The 15,373-nt window shown below is 43.2% G+C and overlaps 1 protein-coding gene across 1 annotated transcript; it reads left to right on the top strand.

The window, feature by feature from the left end:
* Nucleotides 1-7,875: 7,875 nt before the first annotated feature.
* On the top strand, nt 7,876-14,633 carry LMOD2 (leiomodin 2). The gene is made up of 3 exons (XM_061372966.1): nt 7,876-8,419; nt 12,521-13,858; nt 14,196-14,633. The coding sequence occupies exons 1-3, from the start codon at nt 8,147-8,149 to the stop codon at nt 14,220-14,222; spliced, it is 1,638 nt and encodes a 545-aa protein (XP_061228950.1). The 5' UTR covers nt 7,876-8,146; the 3' UTR covers nt 14,223-14,633.
* The last annotated feature ends 740 nt before the right edge of the window (nt 14,634-15,373 follow it).

Raw genomic sequence — 15,373 nt, 5'->3', positions numbered from 1 at the left:
CTTCCCCCTAATTTTTGTTTCATGTGAGTGTCTGGACTAATAGATCTCTGATCAGGAAAGGTATCAAGAAAAGCAATTCTAACCAAGGGATTTTCAGCCTTAACGCACCTCCTTCTTTTCCTGACCTTCAACTGGAAATTGTTTGTTTAGGCTGCAGTAATTAAAAATGGCTCCTTGCAACCCAAGGTGTCTATCCCTCAGAGGCCTCTTCTGACCTCAGTTCAAAAATACCCCATCTGTCTCCAAATGCATGGAGCAGTCTTCAAAGAAACCCATCCCAATTCTTTACTAGGAGAAATGCTGGATAAATCAGGGAGAAGTACATGGGTAAGTGCACTGAATTACTGTATAAATATTTACAGGTAAATTTTGCAATGGGAAGCATTTTCTCTCTGAAATTCTCCCATAAGTGTCACTCACACCAGTAAAAGAAGTACTTGGATCAGGAGAAATATTCCCTTAGGAACCTGTGTTTCATGGTTCTCCTGAAGAGCTGTAAAAATACATCAGTAAGCGGGTTAGTAGTGATAAGACTGCTGTAACAGTGTAGCTCTCGCTCCATGTAGGAGGTATTTACATTTCATTTTCAAAATTCACATTTTCAGTAGTAATCTCTACTTTTGATTGGGAAAAAAACATTGCCTTTTGTCTGCATATTCTGCATGAGGTGCCCAGAAGTCCCATAATCATTAATACAGACTATTTAAAAAACAGACATAAAGACAATAGAGGATTAGTGAGTACTGCTGCTTTTAATTCCCTATGAATAACATCACTTCTTTATATTGCTGGGATCGCCTTTTAAAAAAATCTTAATAAATGCTCACCGTCGAAAAAGAAACAAAGCATGACAAAACCCAAGGAAATGCTAAATACAGAAGCCTTAAATACCTGTATTGCTCCCTGTGTATAGAGGTAGAGCAGTTTTTTATCTGAATGACAAACTGTAGGTTTGACTAAACTACATGGGAGAACTGTCTGGAACTAAGGCATTAACAAAAGATTAAATCCATGCACTTTTTACAATCACTTATAATTCAATAACTGCCTGATCTAGACATGCAAATTCTGGTGTATTTGCAAATGCCACCACAAATAAGAGAATCCTTACATTGGCAGATGTATTTTATCATGCTTTCTGGGGAAAGAATAGGCTGACTGCAGCTGCTGAAGCCACGTCCCATTCAAACTGCACTTCCCACATTTTTTTGTGCATGCAGCAGTTCCTCTGCTACTTTCTTTGCAATACAGTGGCCTCTGCTTCCTGTCCAAAGCTGTTGAGCAATATCGCGATGTCATTCCAAACAGCTGCTGTGGTCACCCTATGTCTGTACATCAGTAGCGAGTGAAATGGTTTCTATATATAGTTTGTAAATCTGTTGGCAATGTTTGTAAAGCACACTCAGATTCTTCCTGAGGGATGAGAGCAGCTATATGAAAGCAGGAGCATTAAGATCACTGCATACAAAGCAGGTCATTTTTTTGATGTGCCAGAAACTGGCACTGTGGAAATGGCCAGTCTGCAGAGATGTGGAAAAGCACTCGCTCTGAGCAAAACACTGGCAGGACTACCTTGTGCTGTCAAAGATAAGCAGGTTCAACATGCGCTGTTATTGCAGAACATGGCATTGTACTGACACTAGATTATTAAAAAGTACTGGCTGTGTAGGAGGGAAAGAAAACTGGGAATGACATTTATTCAGTAAAATTTATTGGTCCCCCTTGCCTTCCCTAACTTAGTATGATTCAGGTAGGCAAAAGTGGCAATAAACCCTGAGTCTGCTGCACCCTTGGCACCTAGCTGAATGCCTCTCTGTATAATCAAATAGACCTTCAGGATCCATGCACGGAGGATACCAAGTGCAATGTGGCAGTCGGTTTTCCTTCTTTTCATCAAAAGCCGAGGAATTTGATAGTCCAGAAAGGTTCTTATTGGCACCCAGATGAATTCTTCCCCAGTGCTTCCCAGCAGCCAGGTCAACCTCTTGAGTCTCAAGATGAATCCTTAATGCTCTTCCCACCAGCAGCACTGTCAGAGCTCATTCACTTTTTCACTCACTGTGACTCTTCTGTCTTCTTGATAAGCAAGGCAACCCAAACACCCCTGCCATCAAAATACATTAGATTACTGGTTGCCCCACGGCTTGTTTGTATACAGTGTTGTATTTAGTCTTCTGGTTGTGTCTCCAGCAGCCGTTTGGAATGCTGTTTTCAAAACTAATCTGAGCAATAAGGCAGCCTACAGGCACGTGTTTTTGAGTGAAAGCTGATCGCTGTTTGTGATGGGTCTGAGTTGTTAAAATACAATCTGGACCTGGCGTCTGCCCTCTTGGTACTCTGGGGTATGCTAAGTTGAGTTAGGATGCTGAGTCTGACTCCCAAAGACTGCTTTTGGGCCAGAATCTTCTTTAAACTTCACCCACCTTTTGTTTCCCTAGCATGGATGAAAGGAAAGGTCTTTTTATCCTGTGTGACTCCCTGTTTACAGCATCACCAGGGGTGATGGACTGGACAACAGAATCATCTGGCATAGAGAAAAGCAGCTGAAAAGTTGATCCTTCAGATGCCTTCAGTGCATGCTTTATCCCGTTTGCTCTGCTGATACCACTGTTAAATGTAGGTGATGACACATCCTTTTCAGGAACAGTATGGTGTGCACAATTTTCACAAGTTACGCTAGTCTCCCCAGGGAAAAGAGCTGCAGCTTGTCCCATCAGTCTGCCTTGCAGTACTACTTAGGTGCCAGCTTGTTGACCCTTTGGGTCTCCAGGCCGGTTTGGACCCTGCATTCAACCTGGGGCTGTGCGAGCAGCATACAGAAACTGAGACACACACATATCTCATATCTTGATTGCTACAGGCTGGAAGGGGAAAGCAGGCAGCAAGGAGCATGGGGAAAGAGAGGGGACATGTGAGGGGGGGGCTGAGGAGGTAATGAGGACAGTGAAGGGCTGTGGAGGGAGGGCAGGCGAGGGGAACCTGCATGGCTGGGGTGGAGAAGGCAGCACAGCAGGAAGGAGGCAGGAAAGGGGAAGGTGGGAGAGCTCAGGGGCTGATGCCTTGGGGCTTGCATGAGGGGACAGCAAGAGGGAAGGAGGTGGTTGAAGAATGAGGGGTGCAAAAGCAGTAAGCACTGCAGGCAGAAGAGCAGCAGGGGAGATGGGGAAAGCCCAGCGTACTGTGGTGCATTGTTTTTACTGTGCTCTATGGCAATTGGACCCATTCCTGCAGCGTGGGACCGCAGCTCAGTATGAGCCAATGCATCTGTCTGACAGGCTGTCCTCAGGAGCTGTGACTGAAATAGCCACTGTCCCAGGGCCAGCCGTGTCCCATGCCTGAGGACAAGGTTGTGCAGCCCTCTCTTTGCTTGCCTGCAGTTTTCCCTGCACTCACCCAGATGGAAGTAAGATTTAATCTGTGGGCTCTGCCCTGCTGGGGGTGAGCACCACGCAGCACGTGTCGCTTCGGTCCTTTCTGCAACTGGACCAATGTGCCCAAAGTGTGGAAACATGAGAACAGAACAAAGTTTCCTAGACTGATGCTTAAACACTGAAGGCAATATAAGCACTTAGAAGGGTTTCCTCTTTTAAAACTGAGAAAACAGATCAGCCAGGCTAGGAAAGATTGAAAGGTCTTCAATTTAACTGCTGCTGAGTGAGGTCCATCCCACTTGAACCTAGGTGTCAAGTATCTACAACGGCAGAGTGAATCCTGTGCCTATAAAATGGGCTCTCCCAGTTTTCATTTCTCCCATCTTAGCCCAGATCCTGAAGGGAGCAAACTTTTTGATAATTCTTTGATTGAGTGATGGGCTTTCATGGCCTATACATGAAATGGTGTATTCCCTGCATGCTGGATTTCAGCAGGGTGTTAAGGTGAGTTTGGGTTTTCTATTTGGATGTGCCAAGCACCTCAAAGGATTCATCCTGAAACGTGCTCAATGTATCCAGTATAAACCAGTCCTCATGTAATACACGTGGCTCATGCTCTGCTCTGTCCTGCTGTGACAGAAGTAATGCACTGTGGCAACTCAGTAGCACATGGTCTCTTCTTAAAATGTGTGATTGAGCCCATAGGCTGGGATGTATAACAGGATGATCAAACTGCTTGCTTTTACAGAAATCCCAACATGTATAATGCCTGAGAAATAGAACTGTGGAATGAGAAGGAAAGGTTCCAGGTGGCAATGCTGATAATAAGAGAACACAATCACTCCTGTGTTTGCAGCAGAATTCCTCTCGGAAGTTGCAACCTGTGATCTGAACTGTTGAAGTGATGGGCAACCTCAGCACCAGCTGGTGCCCACAGGAACTGAGCCCTGGTAAGCTGAAGTGCTGCATAATGCCAAATGCTCCCCAAAAGGGAATCCTAAACTCCAAATTAGTGGGTACCCTCAGTTTTAAGGTCTCTGTGCTTCTGCTGTTCCTCCTCACAAAGGCAGTAACACTTTCACATCTCCTGAAGGGGCCACTGGATGTATAAAGCCATTGGTAGTCTTGATATGCTGAAGAACAGGGGCAAAACAAAATGCTGAAAGGCTGTTTTTCAAGTATGCATGATCTCTCCTGTACACTGAGCCAAGAGTAAAGGTCCTGGGGACTCATGGGTCCAGGATCAAAGTATATGATTACAGAATTATGGAATTAAGGACTGTGTTTTAGTGCTCATCAGCAGGCAAGAGCAAATATTATCCCTGCATTTTCTGACCTGTAGTAGTTAGCTTTACGTATAGCTTTTAAGCATCTTTGGTGTGTGTGTAATTTGCCATGTGCTACAGCCTCATTACTTTTATTAAAATGGTTCTGGGGATGTTCATGGGTCTCCACCCTTGACATCCCCCTATGAAGAATGCTTCCTAAACTACCATAAGTAACACAGGATCAGAAAAGGACCCAAGCCTCTCATATCCTCACCTAACTGTGCCAATTTACCTTTTGCTTCAGGAGAGACATTTACAATAAAATACCTCGTCCATCTTTAGTCATATCTTCAAATCATCCTATCTCATGTCTGGAATGGACATCACTGACTTTATATATGCAGAAAAGTATCAGACCTGGCCCAGAGTTGTATCATGCCTCAGCAAGGAGTAGCATTGAAGTAATATTCATGTTGCTGCCAATGTCTGGACTAAATCTTCCTTTGGAATATTATTTTAGAAGTGAGTAATGCACAGTGCTTTTGAAGTTCCTTTGAGTTTGGAAAATTTGAGTTATACACAGAAAACCTGAAGTATCTGTAAGTTTTTATTTTGCATTATGAACTCCTGTCATGGTTTAACCCCAGACAGACAGCTTGCTCACCCACTCCCCCCCTCTTCTTGCCCTTGGAGAGGAGAATCAGAAAGAATGCAACTCCCATGGGTTGAGATAAGAACAGTTTAGTAACTAAGGTATAACACAAATCACTACTGCTACCACCAATAATAATGACAAAGGAAATAACAAGGGAAGAGAATACAACACCTCAGCACCAGCTGACCGATAACTCCCCCCCCCCCCCGCCCCCCCACCTGACCAAGCACCGACCGATACCTCCTCCAACCCTGCCATCCCAGCCCTTCCGGGTAACTCCCAGTTACATCCTGGGCATGACGTGCTGTGGTATGGAATACCTCTTTGGTCTGTTTGGGTCAGGTGTCCTGTCTCTGCTTCCTCCCAGCTTCCCCCCCTCCCTGGCAGAGCATGAGGCTCACAAAGTCCTTGGCCAAACCAAAACATCATTTTTATCAGCTTTGTTCCCAGCCCGAAAGTCAAAACACAGCACTGCACCAGCTACCAAGAAAGAGAAAAATGACTGCTACTGCTGAACCCAGGACAACTCCCATCCCAGGAAAATTCCAAGACTTACAAATTTTGTTATAGCTGAAGAAAAAAGGAAAAGCAGAAAATTCCAGATTTTCTGGGAAACTATATTTGAGCAGATTTCATTTTGAACAACATGTCTTTGCTTTTAATGTTGTACATATCAATGTTGTACATGTCAACGCTGTACTAATATAGCACATTTTAAAAGAATTTCAGTTTCAATCATCATTTTCCAACAGAAAATCTGTCCAGTGCAAATTTTCTAACCAGCTTCATCTAAAAATGTTTGCAACAAAATATTGTCTGCAAAAATGTGCCCGAGAAAGGTAACATTTTACTGCTGCTTCTCTGGCTAACTCCAATGATAAAACAAAATGAACCATTGTCCCAGACACACTGAAGAAATAAAATTGCTTGGAGTTCTGTTATATACATCTAATGAATGCCAACGTCAGAGTCCACAATGCAAAGTTAAAAGTCAAAAGGTACTTCCTGTTTTTTCATGATGCTTCACATTTTACAGGATTTGGCCTAAGTATGATTTCTACAGGTGCAGCTGAAAGAGTGAATAGAGCTCCTGCTTAGATACAGGTGTCCCACCACACTGTCTCATGACGTGAAGGTAATACTCTTAGCTCCATAAGCCAAACTGTTTTTCATCTTCCTCCTTTTATTCTTTTATGCAAAAATTTGGTCAATGTAAATGACCTGCAAATGTTTAGTTTATTTTAAGATACACAATATTCTTTAGTCTGCTTTATGAATGTATTTCATGTATTAAGGAAGAGCAAGCTTGTAAGCTTTCATCCTACTTCTTGAGCAACACAAACTGCATGAAATTGATATAGAAAAATTATCAAAGGAAAAATGTAAATTTATTATCAAATCTGTTATAAAAATCATGCTCAATCTCCTCTTTCCATTGCCAGCAATATGCAGAATAGTAAAATCAATCGAACAATTTGGCTAAACATCATACGTAAGTTCAGGTACCCAATCGGTACTAACTAAAAAAAGATGATGTTGGACAAGGACAATACTTCAAATTATTTTCAGTCCCATTTCCCTTAAATACTGCCTTGAGTATCTAAAATATAATCCACCGTGTGTTGTAATTTAATAAGGTTGCTATGTGTTGTTATAAATGTGCTCCTTCTTTCTGGTACCAAAACCAACCTTTTCTCTGTCTTTCTCTCTTCTTCTCCTTGCCCCTCTCTCACAACACAGGTTACCAAATATTGCTGCATGTTTCAGAAAACACTGCTAGTTCACAGTCATTCACTGCTCTAGAGAAAAGAAGTGAAGTCTAACATTTCATTCTGTAGTTTCTTACACTGGAATATACCTGTCTACAAAAATAATACCAGAATATTATAACACTTATTAGCAGAAATGAATGTAGAAACACATTTGAAATTAAGAATTGAAGGACACTCTCCAGCTGCACATTAATCAGCCACAGCAAGGAACAGCCATAACTAAAATAGCCACTAGAGGCCTTCATTTGCCAGGCTGTGTCAGAAGCGATGAAGATAGCCCCGCTGCCCACCCAGGGCTGGTTCCCTCTAAAGCTCTGGGGGAATCTGCTCACATTCTCCAGCAGAGCACAGTTCTCTGCGTGAAAGAAAATCTCTCTGGAGCTCCAAATGGACATGTCAGGCTGATTCTCCCTCTGATCATCCATGAAAAAACAAAGGGCAATTAATAAACAATCCAGTTGTGTGATTTGTTACAGGCAAGGCATGACACTGCGGGACCAATGCTCCCACAGGTGCTGCCACAAACCAGCCTTCCTACAGATCCCATTCTCCTGCAAGCACCTTGGTGGGATAGCACTGCAGTTCTGCTAGAAAGCTGTGAAAATGAGAGGAAGTCTGAACAACAGCAGGGGTGTTTTATTTACAGCCCCCATGGTAGCTCAGGATTAAGTAGATTTTCATTCTCTACTGCAGTTTGGACACAACATCGGTGTCAATGCACTCAGGGTTCTATTTGCTGCCTCCCCCCTGTCTGTGAGGCTGGTATTCTCCTGCTGGCTGCCTGCTCTAAATATGGCCATAGCCAGTGTGTCAATAATCCCCCTCTTTAAGGGACCTGCAAACACTACTGTTGGGACATTCTTGCTGTTCAGATGTCTAGCTGACGTCTGATGCTTAAAACGGCGCATGCTTTCATCCCTCCGTGCATTGTCGTAAGCCCCTGATGACTACTCTTAAAAGGGTGTCTCTGCAACACAGGGAAACAGTTGCTGACCAAACGAGACACAGCTTGCTTGCTTGCTTCAGCCTTCTTGAATGCCTAGTCACTGCAGGTTTGTACCAGCCTGACCAAGCAGGACCATGTCTACCTTTGGCTACAGAAGAGAGCTCAGTAAATATGAAGACATTGATGAAGACGAGCTCCTCGCTTCTCTCACTGAAGAGGAGCTCAAGGAGCTGGAACGGGAGCTGGAGGACATAGAGCCTGACCGTAACCTGCCGGTGGGACAGCGGCAAAAGAGCCAGACAGAGAAAACTCCAACAGGGACCTTCAGCAGGGAAGCACTAATGGCCTACTGGGAGAGGGAGACCAGGAAACTCTTGGAAAAAGAGAGATTGGGTGAATGTGACAAGGTAAGACGTTGAGGCATTTGCTGTTTCCTAGAAATATTTGGGTTTGTTCTTCCCTGGCATGTTCTCGCTGACTGTTTTCTTTCAGTCTCTTGTAGCATTTCTAAGAACATTGCTAGCCATGCTTTTGTGCCTGCAAATTAGCTCAGGGAGCTTTTGCTCCATCTGGAGGTATCTTAAATGCTCAGTTGAGAACAGAAGAAAATCCCATGAAAATTATCATTAATGATTAATACAGGAAAAATTTGAAAGGCATCTTAGAACTTATTGCCAGGTAGCAATGTGGGCTTTTGAATAACACTTGATTTTGTTTAAAAGCTAATAAAAGTGCTTCTTCCTTCAAAAAAACCCCAGTATTGACTGCTGAGAAGCAGGTGAGGAAGACAGTTTTGCATACACGTTACGTCCGAAGTCAAGTAAGGGGCTGCCATGTTTCATGCTTGCTGGAAGGCAGAAGCTGTGTTGCAGACAGCAGTGCACGTTGCTTTGTTCCTGCCGAGGATCCTTGGCTCGGGAGTCTTCTGGCAGCTGTAGTCAGAGGGTAGCTGTCAGTTATTTTAAAAGTGACCTGGGGTAAGCCGAACCATTTATCTGTATTCTCTCTCCCCCCCAGAAAAAGAAACCCCACAACCCATTAGTGCTTGCTGGGTAATTTATCCTGCAAAATAAAAGTGTTAATAGTAATAGCTGATCCCTGAACTGCAAATGAGCAGTGCAGCTGGGCAGGAGTGAAGGGCTCAGCCCCAGCAGGCAACAAGTGCTCTCCCTGTAAGCTGATATCCTTGTCAGCATCCCCTGGGCTCTTCCTAAAACAATTTGTGAGACTGAGCTCTATCAGAAAGGGGTTCTGTTTCCACCCTGGTTCCATGCAATTTCAAAGCAAAGCTGGGGCTTGAGGGTCGTGAATAGCTTTTTTATGTTTAGCACTGCTTCATACCAAGCTCTGGCTCTCCTGATAAGAATATGTTTTCCCATGTTTAAGTAGGAAAGAATACAACAAAGGCAAACATGGCGAAACAACTCATAACTTCTAACAGCCTTGATTCAGGAGCTTGTTTCATTTGCAGGGAAATAATTGCAGTTTGTACATTAGATAAGATAGTTTCCTGGAGCAAAGTCACCTGGGTTAAATTAGATAACAGTAGTAATAATAATATCCAGGTTTTCTTTAGACATGTCTCTTGCTCATGAATGGTGGTATAATGTCTTTGCAGGCAAGCGCACAGACCACTAGCTGTCATCAGACCGTTAGTATCAGCTTGCAGACGCTGACTTCACTCCCTGTTTGTCAAGTCCTAGGGAGGCAATGGCAAGATTAATGTTTATTTCCAGCTGAGCCTGGAACTCAAAACCTGGACAGTTCCAAAAACCCTTCTGAACAGATCTAGTTTGGTGTCTTACACAGAGGCAGTTTTGAGTGTTTCCATGTCTATACAGCATTATGGTGGGTTCTGTCTGAACCTCAAAGTGCCTGCAAAAGCCTCCATGGTTTTTGATCTGAGAAGAAAGTTCCTAAATGCACCTGTAGATATGAAAATGTTGACACACTGATGCAGAGGGCACCAGGGCTTTCTCCAGTTAAGGCAGTAAGGAAGCTCCTTCTGAGTTTCTTGGAAGCAACTTTCTTACCCTCAAACTCTGACAGGTAGACGCCTTATCTAAGATGGCTGTTTGTACTCCTTCTATAGTTAGGATGAGAGAACAGCCCTTCCAGAAGGCAAACATCCTGCAGATAGCCTTTTAGGGTGAATGACTTGCCCTCTAGAGATATCTACCTCTCTGCATTAACTGTCTCAGTCCTAACTTTTCATCCAGTTACTACTGCAAAGTAAGATGTAGCCCTGCAGCAGTTCTGTACTGAAATGCTGCCACCATAACAGAGCATACCTCTATGGCTCTGCAAAGAGTACTTGCTTTCAAACTTATTGTGCAGGTTGTTATGATGCCAAACAATGTGTGTGACAGGAAACTGGATTCCCCGTTTGACCCCAGAAATGTCCCTCAGAAGAAAAACATGGAGTACATCAGCAGTCCAGTTAGAGGCCCCAACTTCTCATCTGTAGCTTTGTTGAAGGCTGTAGTATGTATTCCTATATAGATAAAAACATAGCCATGCAGACAGGTTCCTGCATACCTGATATTTTCAGCTTTTGAAAGCCTGCAGTTATGTATAGAAGCTACAGATATAAATCTGAAGCTCATAATAAACCTGGCTTAAACACAGCTCTGTTTCTATATGTAGCACAGCATCACTCAGAGTAAGGGCCTTCCCACACATGATCCACAGGAGAAGCAACAGGGCTGGATCCTGCAAGCCTTTCAGGCACTTAACACTTCAGAATGACAGGCTGGAACAGCTCTATGCCCTGTTTCATTAGAGTCCTGCTTCTGCAAACATTACAATTAATGTCTGGTTTGTGTGTGTCCCAGCAGAGAATTCTACTTCAGATTGTGAAGCAATACCATGAAATCTGCCATTACTACTATTTTAACCTTTCCTTGTGTTTTCAGAGCCAGATAATTAAGCAAATCTAAGTCTGCACAGGTTTTCTAAAAATAGCCTGTCATGTTAGCAACTTTTGTTTTCCAGAAGCACAAAACAGAATTGCTGTGTCACTGCAGTGTACTCACTTGGTAAAACACTCTCTAGTACTTTACAAGAACTAAAACGTGAATGCTGGTAAAGTAGTGCACACAGAACGACTGTATTTCATCCAAAATTACATAAACAACATTTACAAATGTAAATAAAAAGGCATATGCTATGGCTTGCCTGGTAGACAAAATAGGACATGGGAAATTGTTTTGGGCAAGAGGTTTAAGACTGGTCATAGCATATGGGTTCAGTCATGGCCCATACAACCCTGCCATGCTTCTAGAGTCCTCCAGGTGGAGAGTGAGATCTTTCTGCGGTGCAGACCTGCTGGTGCTTCTGCACTAAGAATTGCCTCTGCTGCTGTAACAGTTAACGGTACCAGGCAGAGCTTTGAGAAATGGTTCCAAATTTGCCTTCTTGGCGCCCACCAAACACACTAAAACAACCCTGGGGTTTAGATAAACAATCAGCCTACTCTGCAGGCAGTGAGTTGTAACAGCGGCTGAAGGTTAATTAATGGGTGTCTTCCGCAGTGGGCGCCTAAGGAAAAAGAGATTTAGATCAGACCTTAGGAAGAAATTCTTTACTGTGAGGCTGGTGAGGCCCTAGCATAGGTTACCCAGACAAGCTGTGGCTGCCCCATCCCTGGCAGTGTTCAAGGACAGGTTGGACAAGGCTTTCAGCATCCTGGTCTAGTGAAAGGTGTCCCTGCTGTGGCAGGGGGTTGGAACTGGGTGATCTCTAAGGTCCCTTCCAACCTAAACCATTCTATGATTCTAGGAGTTACAGTATAACAGCTGACCTGCAACAGTCTTAGCTCTTGGGAAACGTGAAGAAATTTGGGGATTATTGACATCTGTTTACTTGTTACCTGCGGGAGTGTGTCTGAATCTTCTCTTCACAAATAACTTCTGAGTGTGCATAGCCCCCGTAGTGCATCCAGAGACTTTGACATGACTCCTACAATTCTGTGTTATTTTCTATGTCAATATGCATGTTTCCACGTGCAGATACTCTTTGTGCTTTAAATCACGGCAGTCTTTAACCTTTTCAGATGTGCTAACACATGCAAGGGAGTCTGAGCATTGGCACAGGTGTCTAATCCTTGTGAAATGAAGGAACTTGTTGCTCATGGATCATGTGCATTCTGAAATTGCTGTCTTGTGTTTCTGCTAGCAAGGATCCAAATGAAATCCCTTGTGGACATGCCAATACATAGAAAACACGAAGTATGCCTATGTTGCAACATCTATCAATTTTTCTCTTGGCAGAAATTACTGACATGAGTACAATGGTTCCAGTTTATTCTGAACATTGTCTTCTAAAGAATATGAAAGAAATAACATTAAAAAGGTGTTAGGTGTTGTTCTTCTGTCTCTGTTTCTAGGGATTTATTTTTAACTTTCAACATTAACCTATATAGTTTCAAGATAATTGGTTTTATGCAAAAAGGCAGCAGCTACATTACTGCAATTATGTTTAACACACACACCTACATTCCTGTCCAGGATGCTGAGCAAGAAGAAGACAATTCAGAAGACATCCAAGAAGAGTGTTTCACAGAAAGCAATAGTGAAGTGTCTGAGGAGGTGTATACTGAAGAGGATGAAGAAGAAGAAGATGAGGAGGAAGATGAAGATGAGAGCGATGATGAGGATGAGGAAAAGCAAAATGCTGCAGCTAGTAAAAGACCTGAGGATGGCAGAAGTTCTGACCACATAAGACGCAGAAAGTGTAGCAGCACAAAGGACAGTGAGAACCTACTCAATGGCCATGATGGAAAAGAAGCCGATAATCTGAGCTTAAAAAGCAGTGCCATCCACCCTTGTGGGAATCCAACAGTTATTGAGGATGCTTTGGAAAAAGTCCGGAGCAATGACCCTGACACCACAGAGGTCAATCTGAACAACATTGAAAATATCACTTCACAGATGCTTATACATTTTTCTCAAGCGCTGAGGGACAACACAGTGGTTAAGTCATTCAGCTTGGCTAATACACATGCTGACGACAGCGTTGCAATAGCTATTGCTGGTATGTTAAAGGTAAATCAGCACATAACTAGTCTGAATATTGAGTCAAATTTTATCACAGGCAAAGGAGTGCTGGCCATCATGAGAGCTTTGCAGAATAATAAGGTTCTAACAGAACTGCGGTTCCACAATCAAAGGCACATCATGGGTAGCCAGGTGGAAATGGACATAGTTAAACTGTTGAAAGAGAACACAACTCTGGTCAAGCTGGGATACCACTTTGACCTTGCTGGCCCAAGAATGAGCATGACAAGTATCCTGACAAGAAATATGGATAAGCAAAGGCAAAAGCGTATGCAGGAGCAACGGCAACAAGAATCTGGCTGTGATGGAGCCATCAATCCAAAGACCAAAGCCTTGCAGAAGGGGACACCTCGGTCCTCACCTTATGTGTCACCTAAGAACTCACCTTGGTCCTCTCCAAATCTCCCTAAGAAAGCACCACCAGTGAAAAGTCAGCCTACAGTTCCTGCAGCCCCACCTCCTCCTCCACCTCCACCTCCTCCACCTCCTCCTCCTCCCCCCGTTATTCCAGAGAAGAAGGCACCAACCAGGAATATAGCTGAAGTAATCAAAGAGCAAGAAAACTCAAGAAAAGCCTTACAGAATGGACAGAAAAAGAAAAAAGGCAAAAAAGGCAAAAAACATGAGAACAGCATATTGAAAGAAATTAAAGATTCTCTAAAATCAGTCTCGGACAGAAAATCAGAGGAAGGTTCACAACCCTCCACCCGTCCCTCTACCCCACAAAGGTCTCTCCATGACAACCTTATGGAAGCAATTCGGGCAAGCAGCATAAAGCAATTAAGGCGGGTAAGTAAGAGGTCCTGTTTCTGGCCATAGATAAAGAACAAGCTCCATTAATTTTAGTATAGGTATATTTAATAAAAAACCCCATTCTTAGAAATGTGAGCATAAGGAAGCACTTGGGAGGAGACTTTCTTCTGCTTGGACTTTTCTGAGCACACTGATTTCTCTTTGACTGTGATTTTGACAGGAAGTGGGGTACTTTCCCAGGTTCAGGCTTGCTATGGGAGATGATGCATACATAGCACAGGGCTCTTGGGAGTGTGTCTCTGGTAGGAATTTTGCCATCCAGACTGCACAGCAAATGTAATGAAAACCCTTCCCACCCCACCCCATTTCGTAGGTGGAGGTACCAGAAGCCCTGCGGTGAAAGCCTGGACGACAGAAGCAGCAGAGCACTGCGGTGGTCGATGGGAGGCTGCTTGACCCTTCACTGATGGTAACATAGACTGTCTAGCAAGCTGCTTCCAAAGTACCCTCTTAGATACAAACCGTTTCTCTTTTATTTTGAATAAATAAACCTGCTAAATGCAAAACAATGCTTTAAGGATACATTTGCCTTGTAATTTGTAAATATGGAAATAATTTTTTTTTTATTTAATGAAATTTGTATTGAGGAACTGCTGCTTATTTAGATAATATTTTCAATATTTGATTGCACATCACTGGACAAGTTCTTCACTCTGAGAGGTAACAGTTTACCAGCCGGTGGTCTCTCCCTGTTTTACTTTTTTTTCCATGAATTTACAATAAATGTGGTTTGAAGCTTTCAAGAACACAAGTCCTGGGTTTCTGTGAGTAAAAACCTAACAGATGTTTGTGTCCAGTTCAGGAGCACTAGGAAAGTCCCCTGGGAAAGAACCTGAGATGTTTCTTAGCTGCAGCCATCAAGCCTGTTTGGAGCATAGTACCTGAGCCCATATTTTAGTGCAGATTCATACTGACATAGGAAAAATGGTTCATAAGGCTATATACAACTAAAATGAACTAAAATAAAGCTGTGAGCGGTGTCAGGTCACTGATGTTGCATACCAGCTCCTAAACTACATTCTAACAAACAGAACGGGAAGTGGGTGATGAGTACAGCTGCAGTTCATGTTGACCTAAAGGTTAAAAATTAATGTTGATATTTTAAGGATGCAGCAGAAGTATTCAGCTGAAAGCCATTCAGTGCAAGTGCACACACTGTATCTAGGCAGAGTTAACACCACTGCAGACATTCAGCCAGACAGAGAAACTTGAAAAGCAGTCTAGCATTCAGGTGGAAAAAGACTCTCATATGGTATCAGCTGAACAACAAGTGGAGTGTGAACTGTCAATATGATATGGTGGAAGCAGAGCGAGTATCATTTGGAGATGCACGGCTGGAGGTATCACATCACAGGCAATGGCACAAATAGCCTTTCTTCGTGTAGTACTAGACATCTCCCTCTGTCAGATTAGCTATGGTTCTGGGTGCTTCAGCTAGTGTGAAGGTAGTGATAGCATGAAGAAAACTGAGCAGTGGCCAAAAATGTTGAA

Source organism: Neopsephotus bourkii, unplaced genomic scaffold (assembly GCF_033783945.1).
Source record: "Neopsephotus bourkii isolate Nb327-2 ecotype Australia unplaced genomic scaffold, CSIRO-AGI_Nbou_v1 NB_1624, whole genome shotgun sequence".
Lineage (NCBI taxonomy): Eukaryota > Metazoa > Chordata > Aves > Psittaciformes > Psittacidae > Neopsephotus > Neopsephotus bourkii.
The sequence above is the reverse complement of the archived record's forward strand: the minus strand, read 5'-3'. Positions and strand labels throughout refer to the sequence as shown.